The sequence below is a fragment of the Procambarus clarkii genome, chromosome 18 (genome assembly GCF_040958095.1).
Source record: "Procambarus clarkii isolate CNS0578487 chromosome 18, FALCON_Pclarkii_2.0, whole genome shotgun sequence".
Lineage (NCBI taxonomy): Eukaryota > Metazoa > Arthropoda > Malacostraca > Decapoda > Cambaridae > Procambarus > Procambarus clarkii.
Genome location: NC_091167.1, coordinates 21,753,509 through 21,773,220, shown reverse-complemented (window position 1 = coordinate 21,773,220; position 19,712 = coordinate 21,753,509). Strand labels below are relative to the sequence as shown.

Sequence of the window (19,712 nt, the reverse complement as noted above, 5' to 3'; positions counted from 1 at the left end):
CTGCTCTGTCCCTGCTTCTCCTGTTCTGTCCCTTTTCTTCTGTCCTTGCTCCTCCTCTTCTGGTGTACTCTCTGGGGTTCCGTTCCAAGTGTTGTGCCTCTCTTGAGTTTAGCTGCTGCTGCCTGATTCTGTTTCCTCTTGCTGTTTGGTGTTGGCGTTGGCGGTGCTGCTGTTTGGTGTTGGCGGTGCTGCTGTTGATTGTGTTCGGCGTCATTACAGTTTTGGCATCATTCTGCAAGTTGTCTCTGACATTTGTTCTCCTCCGACTGGCTCATGCTCCTTCTGATCAGTCTTGGTCTCTTGATGAGGTTTTGGTCTTTCTTTCCCCTCCTCGGTTCACGGTTGCCCGTTCAGTCTGGAGTCTTCTCATTACTATATGGAGTGGCATTTATGTTGACTCTCGCCTCCGGCTGAGAGACTGGCGAGTTTGTACTCTTCTCCGGAAGTGGAATGGGTGGGAGAGGGTTTGTTTATTGTCCACCTAGGGGGATGCAGCATTTGTTATACCAACTAGTGGCATTTTGCCACTGCCTCTGTGCCATCAGTTCTGTCACAGTAGCTACCATATTAGTTGACCCTGTTTTCTTTGGTCCCTGTTCTTAGGCTCATTTTCCTCTAGTTCTTGGCAGTGTTTACATGGCAGGTCTGCCTATAGTTTGTCCTCGGGGTGTTCATTTGTACTCTGTTCTGGCTGCAGTTTTCTCACCCATGGAATGGGTTATTTTTCCAGGCTCGGGGTTTTGGTGTTCAGACAGGGTCCTGTGGTACCCTTGTTTGGTTCTTGTTGTTCATCCTTGTCAATCGTGTGTGTGTATTGCTGGACAAGGTTCCCAGCCTGTTATCTCTTCTTTGTGATAGTATTTGCCATCTCTCCTACTCTCTGGCACGTCTCTTGATTTCTTTTCTCTCTGGTTTGTTAGCTTCAGGGAGGCACCAAGGCATTCCTCCCAGAAAACAGCACTGAAAGTAATAAAATGCCTCTTTTGAGTAGAGCCCTTGCTCCCTCTCTCCTTCCATACCCGGTTCATTGGTTAGGCTCTAGACTGGCTATGGAGTCAGCTGTGAGCTGGGGCTCTGGGTCACCTGGGGGCAGCTAGAGGCATTAATGGGTTAATGCTAGTTTGAGTGGTTCACTGTTTCTCCTGAGCAGATTGCAAAGTTGTTTGGCCGTCTCATTGCCTCAAGTATATGAAACTTGCAGCCGTCTGTATAGCTTAAGTGACTTTCTGGATGCTTTCCTCGTGGGGTGATGACAATATGACTCTGCTCTCTGTGCATCTGTGAAGGAGACACATTCTGGCTCTGGTCCTTGGTAGGCCAAATGGGCTCATGTGACCCAGTAGTAGGAAGCCATCTCGGCGAGATAGCTTCAGGGAGCTACTGGGACTCTTACCTTGAAAGAGGCATTTCATTGCATTCAATGCTGGTGTCCCCTTAACAAGAAACTTTGCAGTAACCATTTTCAGGGTAAATAAATGTTTTATACACATTCTTCCCTTCCAAAACATACGTTGTTCCTTCCCTATCCTATTCTTTGTTCTCTGTTATTCTCTCAACATACACCCTCGCATACACTTTTCTTGGGATGCTAATTAACAAAATCTTTCCTACTACCCACTACCTTCTCCCTAACATAAAGGTGTTCTATATGCAAGGAGAAGTTCTATTCTTACTTCTGTGTTTTACTGCACAATCACTATATTTGCATTTATACTTATACTTATACAAGTCAATAACATGGATGTACTAGTAAATACTTTAATATCTTAAACAGTAAGAAAAGGATACTGAAGTCTCTGATCTATTGCATTCTTGCTGGATGTATCTTCCTCTGGATCAGCCACTGAAATATAGGCCTGAAGCCAGTCATACAAATTGATGAGGCGCCCACACTCCAAGTGAAGCTTGTAGACCACGCTGACGTCTGGTAAGGTTGTCACCACACTTGACAGGTCCTCCAGCTGACAACACTCACACTGAAACACACAATACAAATGAATAATATTTATAAATATCTCAGATGTAACTGGACACTATTTACAATGTATAAATGATAACATCTAAAGAAATAATGTAGATTTATTGATTAGATCAGAGTAGCAACAGATCTGTGTCTCTAAATGAGCAGCTTTCTCTCATCTGGTGTTACCAAATTAACAAGAATGGATTTTTTTTTATGTTTAGCAGCCTTGAATTTTACTCATCATGGGTAAGTAGATGTGAGCTTGTGTAGTCCATATCAAGAGATCAAAACGTGACTAATACAATTTTGGTAAACTCTCACCTTAGCATCTTTCTAAAGACACTACTACTGCATCACATATCATACTATTATTATTATTATTACAGTACTGTATAAGCTCGCTTGTGCGAAGCCCACTTTACCGAATCTTTGGGTTATTCGGCTGTTTTTGAAGCCGGATAAAAACTTCACCATATCAGAAAAGGAATTTGGATAACCGAAGGTTTCGCAGGATAATGCAGTTAGGCATCGGGTCATACTGTAGCAGTGGCTTGAGATGCAGGGTATGGGAGGGGTTGAGGTGGCTGGTTTCAGGGTAGGGGGTGTTGGAGAGAGGGTGAGTTGGGAAGGACTGTCTGGGATGTGGTGGGTGTGTGTATGTGTAGGTTGGTGTGGGGTGTGTGTGTGGGCTAGGGATGTGTGTGTGTATGGGGGGGGGCGAATGTGGGATCTGGTGGGTGTGTTTGTGTAGGGATCTGGTGGGTGTGTTTGTGTAGGTGAGTGGGTGTGGGGTGTATAGGGGTGTGTGTAGGGGTGTGGAGTGCATGTGTGGGGGTGAGTGTGGAGTGTGTAGGGGGGTGTGGGTGGGTGTGGGGGTGGGTGTGGGGGTGTATAGGGGTGTGTGTAGGGATGTGGGTGTATTTGTGTGGGGGTTTGGGATGTGTTTGTGATGTGGGGGTTTGGGATGTGTGTGTGACGTAAGGGGTGAGTGTGGGATGTGGGGGGTGTGTATGTGCAAGTGTGTGTGTGTGTGTATTTGTGTGGGATTTTGAGATGCCGCCCTCCCTCCCTCCCTCCCTGCCTCCATCACTGCCTGACTCCATCTTTCCCTCCCTGCCACTCTCCATCTACCATCCTTGTGAACACTCAATCCTCCCCCTTCTACCCATGCCATGCCCTCATTCATCCCATTCCGGAAGAGCTAGGAGGGGAGGATGGGGATATAGCATGGGTAGAAGGGGGATAATTGAGTGTTCACGAGGGTTGGGAGGGAGGGAAGGAGGGAGCCATTGGAAGGGATTATGCAAGCACACAGGAAGGCTGGAGTGGGTGTGGGGGATCTGGAGTGGGTGTGGCGAGTCTCTGAATGTGGTTGTGGGTGTGAGGTGTGGGGTGTGGTGGGTCTCTGAATGTTATGTGCCTGCCTACCAGCCAGTTAGAAATCCATCTATTCATCCAGCCCTTCCTCCTTCCCTGTCTGTTCACCCACTTGCCTCACCCACCTACCAGCCAGCCACACACTAATTATAGTGTGTGTGGAATTTAAATTATGTTGGTTGTGGTACCAAAAATTGCTAACATATTCACTTTTGAACTTCCTGGTAAAAATACTGCTTTTTTACCTGAAACGCCCACAAATTGTGGGACCAGGTATGAGCGAATAGAGCAAGCCTCTTCCCCTATCACCCTGTCAATGGGACAAACTGCGAAAGCGTCGATGCCCCTTACAAGAACCCGACCTGCGCACAGAGCCAACACCTCGCCAACCAGATGATGACGGTTCTGAAGGTGACGCCACAACGAAACTGGCACCAGTGGCCTACCACGACGAGCGGAACCCCGAGACCTGGCATGATCCCTCCGGGAAGATCCCCCCGGGATCCCTGGAGAACCAACAAGTCGGACATCGGATGACAGCTAGCAGAAGCCACCGGCATATACTCTGCCACCGCAGAATCGAAAAACAGCAGGGAACAAAAAGGCATAGACATTCTAAAAGCCAGGGCCCAAGCAGATTCCAAGCAAGAAGCAAGCACCGCCTGCCGACACGCGAGCCAGGAGGCATAAAACAGCGACTCTGCATCCTGCAGGATCAGCGTAAACAGCTACAACAAGGCAGCCGACGCAAGTGCCGCCGAGCCCAAGGCGCCAGACCCAGGAATGGCCCCAAGCTCCTCTAAATCCTCCTCAAGCCAGTCCAAAGACAACTCCAGAAGGGAAAAGAAATGCAAAGCTGAGACCAGCAGACCACGAGCGTACAAGTCATCAGCAACCAGTGCAGCCAAAAGGGAGGGAACCTGCATGTGAAGCTGCATGACACCCAAATCCAGAGGAGGAGTAGGGGCCAGCAAGCACTCATTGAGGTGCTCAAACTCGCCCCTCCAGGAAAACCTGGACCACCGTCAACACCTCACGCCACTCAAGCATGCGGGAATGACAGAAGGTATGCTAAATCTCCAAAGCAAACACAGGACAGTCCGCCAGCGAGGACAAATCCGGATTCTCATACAGAATCCAGTAGGGAAACGAAGACCCAAACCTGAACGTAGACGGATCCATGATAAAGGTGTAATTTGGGTCGCGCAGGAGGTAAGCCGCAAAGGCCTCCTGCACCACAGGAGGTGAGATGCAGGAAGCCGAAAACCTCCAGAAAGACGAAGGGACCCGAAGGGACACGGAACCGAACCCAAGAAGGGTCAGACACCAAATCCAACTCGTACGAAGAGGGGGGGGGGGGGAAGAAACCCTACTCCTTGTAACAGTAAGCCCCGTTCAGAGGGGTAGAAAAACCCAGGCAGGGGTCCAACGGGGCCCAAGCCCCCAAGTCAGTCCCTCCCTAGGCCCGGGAACCACCACATCAGGATCCGTGGCAGAGTCATCTCTCAAAACCTCGGCCTCAAAAGAAAAGGCTGGCGCAGCCGTAGAAGTCAGAAGAAGAGGGACCGACTGGTCAGAAGAAGAGGGACCGACTGGTCAGACCCAGACGTTTTGGCAGGGAGGAATGACTTGAATGCCTCCGTCGCCAACCCGGAAGGGGCATCCCCCGAGTCTCAACACTACCTAAACCCTGCCCCGACCTCGAAACCCTCAGATGTTTTGGAGCCAGATGCAGGGGAGGGAGGGGACCAGACCGAACCACAGCAGAGGAGGGACAAAGGGGTGCGGACCCCCTTGACCAAGGCCGAAGTGAACAACACCCCAAAGTTTGGGTCCCTATAACCAAAACAGGGCAGCTTTGGGGCTTCCAGGTCAGCAACCAAACTAGTGCGTTGCAACAACCGAAACCTAACATGCAACGCTTGCACTGCTTGTACCCGAATATCGTCATCAATAGACTTGATAAACCGAGTCACCAGCAAGCAACAAAACTCGCAAGACTCCGGGTCAAAAGTGTCACTGACCCAGCAGGCAGTGTGATGGAGACAAAAATGATGATAGTCACTGAGACAAGGGGACAGAGCAACCCTCGAACTCGCACAAAGCGAAGGGGAAAGTCAGGGGTCACATCCATCGGACCCACGCGCCGTCGTGGGGATTCCCAGGGTCCTGAGACGGAACACACGCTCAGGGAAGCCCAGGCAGGGTACTGCTAACCGGCTTCCTAGTCCACCAAACAACTTTCTAAATAACTGAACCCCTGGGACGTGTACGCTCACGGGAGCCATGCAGGGGGTACCACCAGAACAGAGACACTAGGGTCAACAACAAAAGGCAGACCCCCCACTAAGCAGGGAAAACACAAAGAAAAACAAAACCCCGCAAGAGCACAGTTACCCAGGCGGAACAGAGCCGGCCGCTATGAGAGGTGAAACTAGCTGCACAGAACCCTGTGCCGCTATGAGAGGTGAAACTAGCTGCACAGAACCCTGCACCCCTATGAGAGGTGAAACTAGCTGCACAGAACCCTGCACCCCTATGAGAGGTGAAACTAGCTGCACAGAACCCTGCGCCCCTATGAGAGGTGAAACTAGCTGCACAGAACCCTGCACCCCTACCAATACAAACTGCCTCTTACCCTAAGGTGAACAAGGATGACAGAACACTGCGCCCCTACCAATACAAACTGCCTCTTACCCTAAGGTGAACAAGGATGCCAGAACACTGCGCCCCTACCAATACAAACTGCCTCTTACCCTAAGGTGAACAAGGATGCCAGAACCCTGCGCCCCTACCAATACAAACTGCCTCTTACCCTAAGGTGAACAAGGATGCCAGAACACTGCGCCCCTACCAATACAAACTGCCTCTTACCCTAAGGTGAACAAGGATGACAGAACACTGCGCCCCTACCAATACAAACTGCCTCTTACCCTAAGGTGAACAAGGATGCCAGAACACTGAAGCACACAAAGGGCGGCCAAAAGCTGAGCAGCAAACACCCAAGGAACTTGTGGAAGGAGGCTCCAAGCCCCAAGGACAGTACTTACCGGGCACCTAGGGAAAGTAAATCTAGGCGCATGTAGCCCGAGTACTGAAGAATTATTTCTGGCTTGCGCACCCCCAATAAGATGGCCACCACACCACACAGGCATAGAGCTGAGCACCAATGCAGGAGCCAGAGCACACGACTTTCTCCAAGCACATCAGCCTGAGAACTGGGGGTCTTGGGTAGCCGACAGGAGGGGTCTGGGGCTCCCCATTCCCCCTCCCGGGGAGGGGGGAAAGCTGCGCAGATGGCAGCGCGGTGACGTGGTGACGTCATGCTCGTTTTTGTTTGGGGAGTTCTGTCTACTAGTTCAGCTCTCGATAGCAATTTTTAACCAGAATAGAGGATTGTTTTGGGATGCTTGCCTTTCTGGGTGCCTGACTTGGTCAATGACAGACACAGAATGCGTCCAACCACATGGGAGGTTTCAATAGGCCATTGCTCCTTGTGCTTCTCTGAGGGTGTCAGGTTCTGGCTCATGGTCCCTGGTAGGCCTAAAGACCTCCATTCACACTGACTGATGCCAAAGTCTAATATTAGCAATATCAGCCTGGATAGCTCCAGGGAGCTGACAGGGCTACCCCCCCCCCCAGAAAAACAGAACAAAACAAAGAATGAGAAGTCAGATACTGTGATAGCATCACAGACTTTTCTTGTCAGTGTTGGGACAAGAAGTCATTCAGCGCTACAAAATATCACTTCTATTCTGCAAATCAAGTCTATCCCATTTTATCCGAGTAATGAACATAAGAACATAAGAATGAAGGTAACTGCAGAAGGCCTTTTGGCCCAAACGAGGCAGCTCCTATTTATACCAACCCAAACTCGTTCATATACTTCAAGAATTCAATTTCTTGAATTTTACAATTCAAGAAATTGTTCACGACTTTTGTTAGGCCAAAGCTAGAATATGCAGCGGTTGTGTGGTGCCCATATCTTAAGAAGCACATCAACAAACTGGAAAAGGTGCAAAGACATGCTACTAAGTGGCTCCCAGAACTGAAGGGCAAGAGCTACGAGGAGAGGTTAGAGGCATTAAATATGCCAAAACTAGAAGACAGAAGAAAAAGAGGTGATATGATCACTACATACAAAATAGTAACAGGAATTGATAAAATTGATAGGGAAGATTTCCTGAGACCTGGAACTTTAAGAACAAGAGGTCATAGATATAAACTAGCTAAACACAGATGCCGAAGAAATATAAGAAAATTCGCTTTCGCAAACAGAGTGGTAGACGGTTGGAACAAGTTAGGTGAGAAGGTGGTGGAGGCCAAGACCGTCAGTAGTTTCAAAGCGTTATATGACAAAGAGTGCTGGGAAGACGGGACACCACGAGCGTAGCTCTCATCCTGTAACTAAACTTAGGTAATTATACTGTATATGTCTAACCTACGCTTATGTTGTGGGTGAAGCTTGGGGAACTAGGGGAACTAGAGGAACACTTAGTGTTGCCCTAGTTTGTGGCACAGTCCACCCAAAGAACACTGAGATCACAGCAAATATTAAATGACTTTTCTGCCTGAGAAACTCCAGAAATATCCTAAATACAGGTATGTCACTCTGAAAATTGCAAATTTTCCCATCCCAAAACTGTGTTAAAATTAACAAAACAAGAAGGAATATTTTAACAGCCTGCCCAAACATTTCAAAATGATAGGATGAATTATGAGAACTTTCAAATCCAGGAATCCCCTCACAATGGTTGGACTATTAAAATCATTTGTACTGTCCTGTCTTGAGTACTGCTCAGTACTCACTTCTCCCTTCAGAGCAGGAGAGATTGTTGAAATAGAGGGAATACAGAAAAACATGTACGGCATATATAGACGCGATAAAGTGATAAAGCACCTAAATTATTGGGATCGTCTCAAAGCTCTATAAATGTACTCACTAGAAAGGAGATGAGATAGATATCAAGTAATATACACATGGAAAAATACTAGAGGGCTAGGTGCCAAAAAAATAACAACGTACTGGAGTGAACGATATGGAAGAAAATGCAAAATAGAACCAGTGAAGCGCATGGGTGCCATAGGCGCAATCAGAGAACACTGTATAAACATCAGAGGTCCGCGGTTGTTCAACGTCCTCCCAGCGAGCATAAGAAATATTGCCAGAACATCCGTGGACATCTTCAAGAGAAAACTAGATAGCTTTCTTGCAAGAAATGTCAGACGAATTGGGCTGTGGTGGATATGTGGGCCTGCGGGCCGCTCCAAGCAACAGCCTGTTGGACCAAGCTCTCACAAGTCAAGCCTGGCCTCGGGCCGGGTTTGGGTTGTATAAGAACTCTCAGAACCCCATCAAGCAGGTATATCAAAGGAACAAATTGAATGAAATCAAAAGAACTACATTAAGAATATAGCAACACCTGTATATACCAGGGAGATTTTAAAGTAAGAGAAGAGGAAAAGAATGGCAAAAAGTGCCAAACTCTACCATCAACTCGGTCAAATGCTAGACAGGACACAGATAATGTGGCACCCCTACAAGAACCACAAATATTAAACAAAGTAAAAGACCCAGCGCTTCCACACATAAGATAACTTCTCTCATATTTGCCAACATACAAGGTATGTTGACAAATATGTTCACTTTATTCACTTTATAAAGTGCCTCTTAATGACCCGCCAGGACCCTGTTCAACCTCCAAAAGCATCATGCCCGAATGTCAGCCCAGGACATGTTACTAAAAACAGGAGCCAAAGCTGCGAACTTACAAATGTCATAGGTATGGGGATAGACTGCAGGCTGGCTGAACCGAATAATCCTGCGGACAACCTGAGAGGCCTGCGCCCTGGAACAGGGAAGAAGGGAAATCGGGTCAACCCAAAGCGCGTCCCCTGCCATGAAGGCCTTGGCACGCAAGTAATGGTGAAGAGCTGCAACTGGACACAAAACATTATGCACGCCCAGCTGAACCAACCAAACCTCAACAAGGACCCCCCAACAGAACCAACCCAAGGACACCTCCGAAAATCAGCAGCCTCATTCTTCATCAGAAAAGAAGGAGATGGCTGCAAAGAAACAACCCAACCACCGGGACCAAACAAGCAGAAACCCCTGCGACAGAGAAGAGCATGAAGCTCCTTGACCGACCCACAGAGCCAATGCCAACAAGAAAAGAGCCTTAGAAAAGCATTCCTAAACCGAAGGGGTCACCACAAACTGAGGAAAACAGAGAAAAAAAGAACACCCAGTCTAAAGACCTGGTCTTTTTTTGCTAGTTCGGCTTTCGGTTTGCAATTTTTAACCAGCTGTAGTTTGTTTCGGAATTCCTATCTTTCTGGGTGCCTGACCTGGTAGATGACAAAGACTGCTTCCAATTACACGGGGGTGTCTATAGGGTCATTGCTCCTCATGCCTCTCTGAGGGGGGGCCAGGTTCTGGTGCTGGTCCCCAGTAAGCTTGGAACTCCATCGATTGACTGTTGTCACGGTCTAATATATACAACATCAGCCCGGGATTCTGGGGAGCTGAAGGGGGTCTCCACAGAAACAGTATGTGTTATTGTTCAAAGAATATAGCATTTAACACTTTCAGCCTCACGGCGAAGGTAAAAAAAAAAGCGGCATGTGCTCACGGCGTTTTGCCGCGTAAGCGTAAAAACAAAAATGTGTATACTCTTTTTACTCTCCTGACCTTAGTTCTTGAGCTACGTATTTCATTTTGGTACCAACGTGTTCGCAATAAAATTCTCTAGAAGAACATCAGTAAAAAAAGTCACGAAACGTATAGGGATACCAGCACCAAATAAATAACTACGAAGATGACTCGCCGTGAGCGCCCAACAGCAACAAAATGTTTTTACTCTTGGGATTGTTATCACCTCCACACTTGTCCTACAGCGTTAATTTTGGTATCAATGGACTCGCAATGAAATTCCCAACACGGTGATATGAATATAAGCGTAGAATAATGATTGCGGCCCGCCCGCAAGAGTGTGGGAAGTGGTGAAATTGTTACCCGGTATCGGTGACGGGACAACGCACGGCGCTTTGAAAGTTTATACTTATTTCACTCTCATGACATTATTATTCTATGTACGTCATTCATTTTTGTGTCAATGTGTTCGCAATAGAATGTTCTATGAGCCCGTAGGTAAAAAAGATCAACAAAGCGTAAGATAGAATAGCGCCAAATATAAAACAACGCTGGAACATATCAGTGAGAGTCAAACGCATACGAAATGTTTTTACTTTTGTTATGTTTGTGAACCTTTCATGAACTTATTGTACCATGCAGTCTATTGGTGAGAAAGAGAGCCTCATGGCGCGCAGTTTGAAACAAACCCAAAGTAAATCGGATAAAAATTGAATTTTATACAAATATTTTAAAAGAGGACATAAATTTATGTCCACTATGCGGGAGCGGGTAGGCGAAACAGGACGCCGCGAGGAGTCCTCATCCTCAGAAAGTGTTAACACTGTCACTGATACAGTGACAAGAATATATCTGTGTGTACCAATATTCTATACATTCTATAATACAATAAGTATTGGTGACAGCCCATAACATTACACTTGAAAAATCCATGGTAAAAATATTCAAAATACAAAGAAAATATATATTCATGAAAAATATGCGTGACTAGGAAGAACTCTGATAACCAGTTATAAGATTATTACACTCACCAGAAATGCTCAGTGCATTTCTGGTGAGTGTAATATTTCGCATTTCTGGGTTCAGGGACTGAGCTAGTCCCTGAACCCCGGATGAATCGAGACATGCCAATAGGCATCCCAGAGGTCCAGGGACACCATCCAAGAGAGCGCAGGGAAAGAGGCCTGCCCCGCCAGCCTCAAACTCCCCGAAGCCTCAGGCAAAAGTAAAGGACCTGAAACGCCCACAAATCGTGGGATCAGGCGTAAGTGAACAGTGCAAGCCTGCCTCCCTCCCATCGCCCCGTCAATGGGGCGAACCGCGAAAGGGCCAGCGCCCCCTACGAGACCCCGAACTTCGCACAGAGCGAACACCACGCCAACCAGACGAAAGTGGGTCTGAAGGCGGGGCCGGACCCGAACCTGGCACCAGTGGCCTACCACGACGAGGGGAACCCCGAGCCCTGACACGACCCCTCCAGGAAGGCCCTCCCGGGACCCCTAGACAACCAACAAGTCAGACATAGGACGACAACTAACCGAAGCAGCCTGCAAATACTGTGCCACGGCAGAATCCGCAAAAAGCAGAGGACAAAACGGAGAGGACATCCCAAGAGCCAGGGCCCAGGCCGATTCCAGAGAGGATGCAAGCACCGCTTGCCGACACGCGAGCCGGGAAGCATAGAACAGCGAAACTGCATTCTGCAGGATCGGCACAAAGAGCTTCAATAAGCAGCCGCTGAGCCCAAGGCAGCGGACCCCAGGAACATCCCCAAGTGTCCCCACATCCTCCACAAGCCAGTCCAAAGACAACTCCAGGAGGGAAAAGAAAGTCAAGGCCGAAACCAAGAGGCCACGGGCGAGCAAGTCCTCAGCAACCTGCGCAGCCGAAAGGGAGGGAACCTGCACATGGAACTGCACAACACCAACATCCCGGGAAAGGGCAAGGGAAAACAAGCACTCATTGAGGTGCTCAAGGTCGCCCCCAGGAAAATCTGAACCACCGTCGAAGCCTCGCGCCACTCAAGCGTGCAGGAACGACAAAAAAAATGCCAAGCCTCCAAAGCAAACACAGGACAGTCCGCCAACCAGGACGACTCCGGAACCTCGTAATGGTCCCAGAAAGGGAACGACATCCCAAACCTGAAAGAAGATGGATCCATAACCGAGGCATAATCCGGGTCGCGCTAGAGGTAAGCTGCTAGAGCTACCTGTACCGCAGACAGTTGGATGCAGGAAGCCAGAAAACCTCCGGAAGGACGGAACCAAACCCGGGGAGGGGTAGATACCAAATCCAATTCGTACGCAGAGGGGGGAAAAGAGAATCCCACTCTTTGTAACAGTAAGCCTCAGAGGGCAGAAAAACCCAGGCGGGGTCCAACAGGGCCCAAGTCCCCGAAGTCTATCCCTCCCCAGCCCCAAGATCCTTCACCGCAGGATCCGAGGCCGAGTCATCCCCCAAAGCACCGGCCTCAGAAGAAAAGGCCGGCACAGCCGCGTAAGCCGCTGAAAATCCCTGGAGCAAAAGCAACGAGCTTCGCCTCTAACATCAGCCTTAGAAATGAGGGGTAGATAGCCGGTGCGAGGGTCTGGGGGCTCCCCCCTTGGCCCCTCCCTGGGAAGGGGAAGCTGCACAGACAGCGGCGCAGTGACGTGTGACATCATGCTTGTTTCCTTTTTGGGAGTTCTATCTACAGTACTTGTTCGGCTTTTGGTAGCAATTTTCACCAGAATAGGGCTTTGTTTTGGGATGCATACCTTTCTGGGTGCCTGACTCGATCGATTGCAGACATAGAATGCTTCCTACCACACGGGGGTGTTTCTATAGACCATTGCTCCCCTTGCCTCTCTTGAGGGGGCCCAGGTTCTGGCTTGTGGTCCCTGGTAGGCCCACAGAACTTCATACACATGACTGATGCCAAAGTCTGACATTAGCTTATCAGCCATGGATAGCTCCAGGGAGACGTAGGGGCTTCCCTGAGAAAAACACATTTCATATGGAATCTATTCTCTAGTAAATTCAATTGCAAACATGTTGACACCATATATTCTTATAACTCAAAAACTAAATGAGAAAATATATATATAAAAAAAGAAAAGAATAAACATTTTTGGCGTTGCCGAGTGGAACAATGAGATGTCCGGAATAGTTTGAGCCGGGAACGTGCCGACAGTTCAGAATGTTCAAGCATTCAAACATTAAAGGATACTGTACAGTACTTGGAAACATGCAACATGAAGCATAATACAACTGACTGACCTGTAAGTAGTGGTGGGGATTTGACAAAGCTGTAGTGAGAGCAGCTCTTGGCATGCCCACCAGATGTTGCTTCACTGACGACGAAGATTCAAAGAAGAGTATCTCGTGAAGGGGCTGTTTATTTACAGGTTGTAAGTGTAGTTCAAAAACATTTGACAACAGTTGTAATACTTCTGAACGTAGCAGCTCATAAGCATTTGGTCTCTTGTTTTTCTTCTTTGCAATTTCAAGTAATTTCTGAGAAAAAATAGCATGAAAAAATAACACGGACATAGTTTTTTTGTTTAGAATTCATAATTAAGCAATATTTTTAATACAAGATACAAAATGCCACTCTGGTTGAGACCTGGTGGTTCCCTGAAGCTATCTTGCTGATATAGCTACCACCTACTAAGTCACATCAGCTGTGAAGCTCTGTTGGCATACCAGAACCCAGAGCCAGAACCTGGCCCCCCCCACACAGAGGCGGAGAGCAGGTGACACTCCGCCACCCCCACTGGTGGCATACCAGAACCCAGAGCCAGAACCTGGGCCCCCACACAGAGGCGGAGAGCAGGTGACACTCCGCCACCCCCACTGGTGGCATACCAGAACCCAGAGCCAGAACCTGGGCCCCCACACAGAGGCGGAGAGCAGGTGACACTCCGCCACCCCCACTGGTGGCATACCAGAACCCAGAGCCAGAACCTGGGCCCCCACACAGAGGCGGAGAGCAGGTGACACTCCGCCACCCCCACTGGGAAATAATTAAGAAAGCCAGTGAACAAATACAGACTACTGCTGGGTTTTAAAATGACCAAAGCCTCAAAACTACCTAACGAACTTCCACACACAAGGTAAACAAACGAGTGAATCTCAGGAAACTAGCATAAACTCGTTAGCACCAACTCCTCCCATCCCCATGCCAGTTGGGGGGATAGAAAGTTGGAGCTCCAAGTTCCTGCTAGCTCTCCACACCAACTGTGAAGCAAATGTGCAGAACCAACCAACCAACAACCAGGACGGGAGGGAGAGGGCAATCAGGGAGCCACCGGGGCCCTCCCAGGAGCAGGTTTTTCTTTATATTTAATACTGCTTTTCTGGAGGGAGCCCCTTGTGGATCCCTGAAGCTAATTACCCAAGGAGAAGACAGACAAGGGTTATTATGGAGAAGAAACTGAAAACAGTCAAGACGAAGGTGAGACACTTGGCCGAGAGGAATGACCCAAAGCGACGCGACGCATGCATGACAAGGCCTGGAAACATTAATTAACACCAAACCATCAGGATCCTGTTAGACCACCAAAACCCCCCCAGCCAGAATAACAGCCCAGGACATATTAGCAAAAACAGCTACATGAGCAGCAAATTTACAAATAACATGGGCAGGCTGGCTGTATTGATGACACTGTAGACGACCTGAGAAACACGATCCTTGGAACAGGGGACCAAGGAAACGGGATCAACCTACAAAGCATCCACCAAGTCAGAATTGGTGGCATGAAGATAATGGTTGAGAGCCACCACTTGGCACAGCACATAAAGCAACCCCTGCAACCAACCAAGCATCAATGACTAAAGGACCACTCTGAAATCCCAGTGACCTACGAGGGCCAAAAGAACGAAAACCACGCCTCCGAAGAAGAGCATGCAGCTCCCCTACCCTACAACTGGAGTCGAGTGCCAAAAAGAAAGCCATTTTAGCAGAAGAATTATGGACTGAAGGGAATGCAGTAAACTGAGAAAAGAGGCAAGAGACCTGGAAGGGAGAGAAGCCCAACATACCACACTTCAAAGGGGAAGGAAGAAGAGACACGGAGGGAGCAAATGTGGATTTCACTAACATCTCCAATTCCAGGTTGCTAAAAACAAGATGGGGCCAACTCTGGAACATCCAACCAGGCACAAAGCCATGAGTGCTGAAGGCAGGCAAAATGAACCCACAAGGTGGCAGCTGCTTGATAAGCTTGCCGTCATGTGGAGGGTCAGAGAGAAACCACATGGGGGAACAAACCCCGCAGGACTCAGGGTCGTAGGTGTCACTGATCCAATAGGCAGCACGGTGGAGGCAGAAAGAATGATCGTAGCCCCAAGGTAAAGATGACAAGAAGCCCTCAAACTCCCAAAATGCGAGAGCCTACGATTACTAGGCCCCAAAGGGCAGACCAAACAGGACACACGGGTACTAGGAATGCTTGCCGGGAGTTAACTACGTAGACTGATACAACCTGGTTAACCCTTAACATGCTAGGGGGTATAATATCCTTTCTTCCCCACAGGCGCATGTAATTTTGAAAAAAAAATATTTTTTTTTCCTAACCTGTTAATTTGTGTTCACTGATCACGGGAAAAATAATAAAAAAATCGTAAGTGGCATATATTGCCTGCTATAGGGCGGGGAAGTCTGGCAAAAAACCAGCGTTGAATGTAATGAAACGCCATTTTCTGGGTGAGCCCCGGAGGCTCCCTGGAGCTTATCGGGCTAATGTGTGTTATGTTAGACCGGGACATTAGCTAAGGAGTTCAGACCTACCAGGGACCAGCGCCAGAACCTGGCCCCTTCAGAGAGGTTTCAGGGAGCAATGGCCCTGGAAAACCCCATATGGTTGGGGGTTTTCCTTATCTGCCATCGACCGGGGTTAGGCACCCAGAAAGGTAGGCGTAACAAAACAAACCCCACATGGTAAGAAACTACAACAAAAACCGAACAGAGAGGTAGAAAACTCCCTACAATCCCAAGGAAACAAGCAAACAAGCAAACATCACACTTTACTGCCGCGCCGATCGTCCGCGCAGCCCTCCCCACCCCGGGAGGGGGAGGGGGGAGCCCCGGACCTACCGCGCCGGCTGCCAAGCTCCAGTTCGGAAGCTAAGCGTCAACCAACGCGAAAAAAACGCCGACCGGTGGGAGGGAGGGTTTCCAGGGAGCCTCCGGGGCTCACCCAGAAAATGGCGTTTCATTACATTCAACGCTGGTTTTCTGTGGGGAGCCCCTACGGCTCCCTGGAGCTTCATACCCAAAGAGAAGGAAAAGAAAGGGCTAACCCGGGAGGCGGCCGCCACAAACTCTGCAACGCAAAGCCAAGACAACCGGACGCAAACCTGCGACCCAAGGCAACAAGAACGCCCAAGAACAGACGCACACATGGATGGGCGGCCAAAAACCTGTGCGACCCACAATTCCCTGCGCCCGAAATGAGCCCGAGACGTCACCAACACAGCAGCAATTGCTGCAAACGTCTGAACAGCACGGGCGCAAAGACAGACCGCAGTAAGAAGGAAAACACTGCGGACGACCCGGGAGACCCGAGCCCTGAAAACAGGGAACGAAGGAACCGGATCAACCACAGCGCATCCCCAGGCATGGTACGCCGGCAACAGCAAAAAGCACAACTGGACAACACAGGACGCACCCCCCGGCCAAACCAAACAAGTACCAATACCCCAAGAACCCCTCCGGAAAGCAGCCGCCTCGACCGTCGCCAGGACAGAGAAAGGCTGCACACCAATAAAGCTACCACCAGTACCAAAGAGGAGGAAACTGAAACCGAAGGGGCTACCACAAACTGAGGGGAAGAGAAGAAGGCACCCTGAACAAGGACCAGGATGGCTCAGGCGACTCATGAGCAGGCCGGAGGGGAAACAAAACACGAGAAGACGTAATAAACGTCATACAGTCTCCAAGACGAAGCTCGCAGGTGGGACACCGGCAACAAAGCCACCTGAACACCATAGAGATGGCGATACCTGCGTCAAAATACCAGACGCGAAGAGCCAAAGAGAAGGCCGAACCAGTCACGGACAGGACCGATTCGGCCTGCTGAAAGAGGCGAAGCCTCAGGAAAAACGCCCCGGGTACGGACACCTATCAAGCAGCGTCTGAAAAGAAGGCCGGGCCGGCCACAGTGGAACCATAAGGACTGTTCTCGTGGGAATGGGCTGCAACTGAGCCAGAACCCGAAGCAACAGCTGGACCGGGAGAAGAGGTACAGGTACCCCCCACCTCGACCAGGCCTGCCGAAAGCCTCCACCGTGAAGACCTCGCAGGTGGGAAGGGCGCCACAAAACGGGCGACGCCTAGACCACGCCGACCCGAAGACGTCCATGGCCATGAGTCCATAAGCCCAACAGAGCCAACAAAACGCATCGGCGACGACTGGCCAACCCACGAAGAGGAATGAACCGAGACAGCTGTCCACCAGGACGCAGGACACACCCCGGACACGAACCACACTGTTAACCAAACCCCCCCTGTGGTTCCGGCAAGAACCACCGGAGAACAGTCCAAACAGAGCTGAATGGTAGAGTACCTAGTGACCCAAACCCTCCGAAGCGCAAACCAGACAGCCATGAACACCTGAACCGGGCTGTGAGCCCGACGGACAGACAGACTCCATCAACCTCGGCCGACCTGGTGAGCACTGGTCACAAAGCCCCAGCCGAGAGACGACCCGTCCGTGAACACATCGAGCGAAGGCTCGGGGAGCCGCCAAGGCACGGAACCCCGAAAACCCCAAAGAGGAAGCTGGTGACGCAGCACCAACACCAGATCCCCAGAGGAACCCAAGGAATGCAAGAGGCGGAAGTGGAGTCTCCGTAGGAACCAACCGACGCCGGAGCCAAACCCGACTCCGCGGGCAGACAAGCACGCCGAAGTGCAAACTCCCGCACAACCGCCCAAGCAACCTCTGAGCAACCCGGGACCCCCTCCTGAACAGCCAAAGGCGGGACCACAGCCACAGTAACACTTCTGGAGGGAAGACAATGAGGGGCCCAAGAGCCTGAAACAAGGCCCAGGTCCGAACCCGGGACGGAAACAGAAGGTAAAACCCCCAGATCACCAGGAAACCAAACCCAGCGATCTGGAAAGAACCATCCCCTGGCGAGCAGACAAGCGGACTGACTGGGAGCCCACTCCAGCCAGTCGTCGAGGTAGGCCAGACACCGAATCTCAGACGCAGACAGGGCACTAAGATCCGGTAAAGATGCAAAGAGTATACAAAGTGCCCTTCACAAAATAGGGAATGCAATAAAAACAGCAAACCTGAAAGCCCCACCACCAAAGCATTGTATGACAATCATATGAAGACATATTATGACATATGACAATCATTATATGACAATATGACAATTATAATCAAAGCATTATATGACAAAGAGTGCTGGGAAGACGGGACACCACGAGAGTAGCTCTCATCCTGTAACTACACTTAGGTAAGTACACATAGGTAATTACCAACCGTGCTAGCCCCAGAAAAACTGGAGAGGAACGTGCCAAGAAGTGGCCTGGAGGTCCAGGTCCACCATCCATGCACCCGGCCCTAACAGAATCCGAACAGGAGACAACAGTCCTCCGAGCAGGGCAGAGGATCCAGGGCGCAGACGGAAGTAGTCCAGAAGAACTGCAGACTGGAAAAGCTCATGACTGCAAAGAGCAGACGGGAAAAACTCATGACTGCAAAGAGCAGACGGGAAGCCCAGAAGGATGGGGCGGATCGACCACGCCCCACGCACCCACGAAGAGGAAATGACGAAGCGCAGGGAAGAAGCCCACCCCGCCAGCTCTGAACCCCCCCCAAGGGGGAGAAGCCGTCCTCCGACGCCAGCAGAGGCCGGAAGACAACCCAAAGCGCCCACCAACAGCGGGACCAAGCGAGAGGCAACAGAGCAAGCTGCTCCCCCAGCGCCCAGTCAACAGAGAAGGGAACAGAACCCCTTCAGAAAGAAAAAGTACACTACCGAAGTCATGAGGAGAGACTACGGGAATGAAACCACACTTCGCTGGAAGAGGAAGTGAGGGGAGACCTGATCACCACATACAAGATACCCAAGGGAATCGACAGGGTTGAGAAGGACAGGATATGTAACACAAGGGGCACACGCACTAGGGGACACAGGTGGAAACTGAGTACCCAAAAGAGCCACAGATAGAGTTTTTTTTTTTTTTTTTTTTTTTTTTGAGTGTCAGAATGGGAACGGGAAAGCACTAAGAAGTAATGTGGCGACTCCTCACACAAGTAACGAGGCTGACCCCCATACAATGTCACATGTAGACATGACAGAGCCCAAGAGGCACAGGAACCGATACACCTGTTGACGGACGGTTGAGAGGCAGGACCAAGGAGCCAGAGCTCAACCCCCACAAGCACAACTAGGTGAGGACATATATTGTAAAAGCACAAGCCGCCGACTAGTGGCAAAGAGCACTACGCCGGCCAGGCAAAGAAGGCACAAAACTGCATCAAAAGGCCCACCTCGACAGCAAAACCACAAAGTCCCAGCACAACCACAACATGTGCCAAGACCCAAAAAGCTCAGTCTGCAAGCCAGGAAGACCCCGGAACCCCAAAAGGCAGAACCGGGTCACTCGAGGAAACAAAGTCCCCTGAACCCACAAAAGGGGGCCCAAGAGGAAGAAACCTCCAGAACGAAACCAAGGAACCCAAAGGAACCCAGAATCGAACCAGGGGGAGCCCAAAC

The 19,712-nt window shown here is 49.8% G+C and overlaps 1 protein-coding gene across 1 annotated transcript in view; it reads right to left on the bottom strand.

Moving 5' to 3' along the window:
* The window catches only part of LOC123754667 (origin recognition complex subunit 3), a 111,241-nt gene that overhangs the window by 4,861 nt on the left and 86,668 nt on the right, over positions 1–19,712 (bottom strand). The window contains exons 12-13 of the mRNA XM_069326325.1: positions 13,254–13,490; positions 1,789–1,976 (exon numbers count right to left, since the gene is read on the bottom strand). Coding sequence (XP_069182426.1) covers positions 1,789–1,976; positions 13,254–13,490 — 425 coding nt within the window. The remainder of the gene's footprint in view (positions 1–1,788; positions 1,977–13,253; positions 13,491–19,712) is intronic.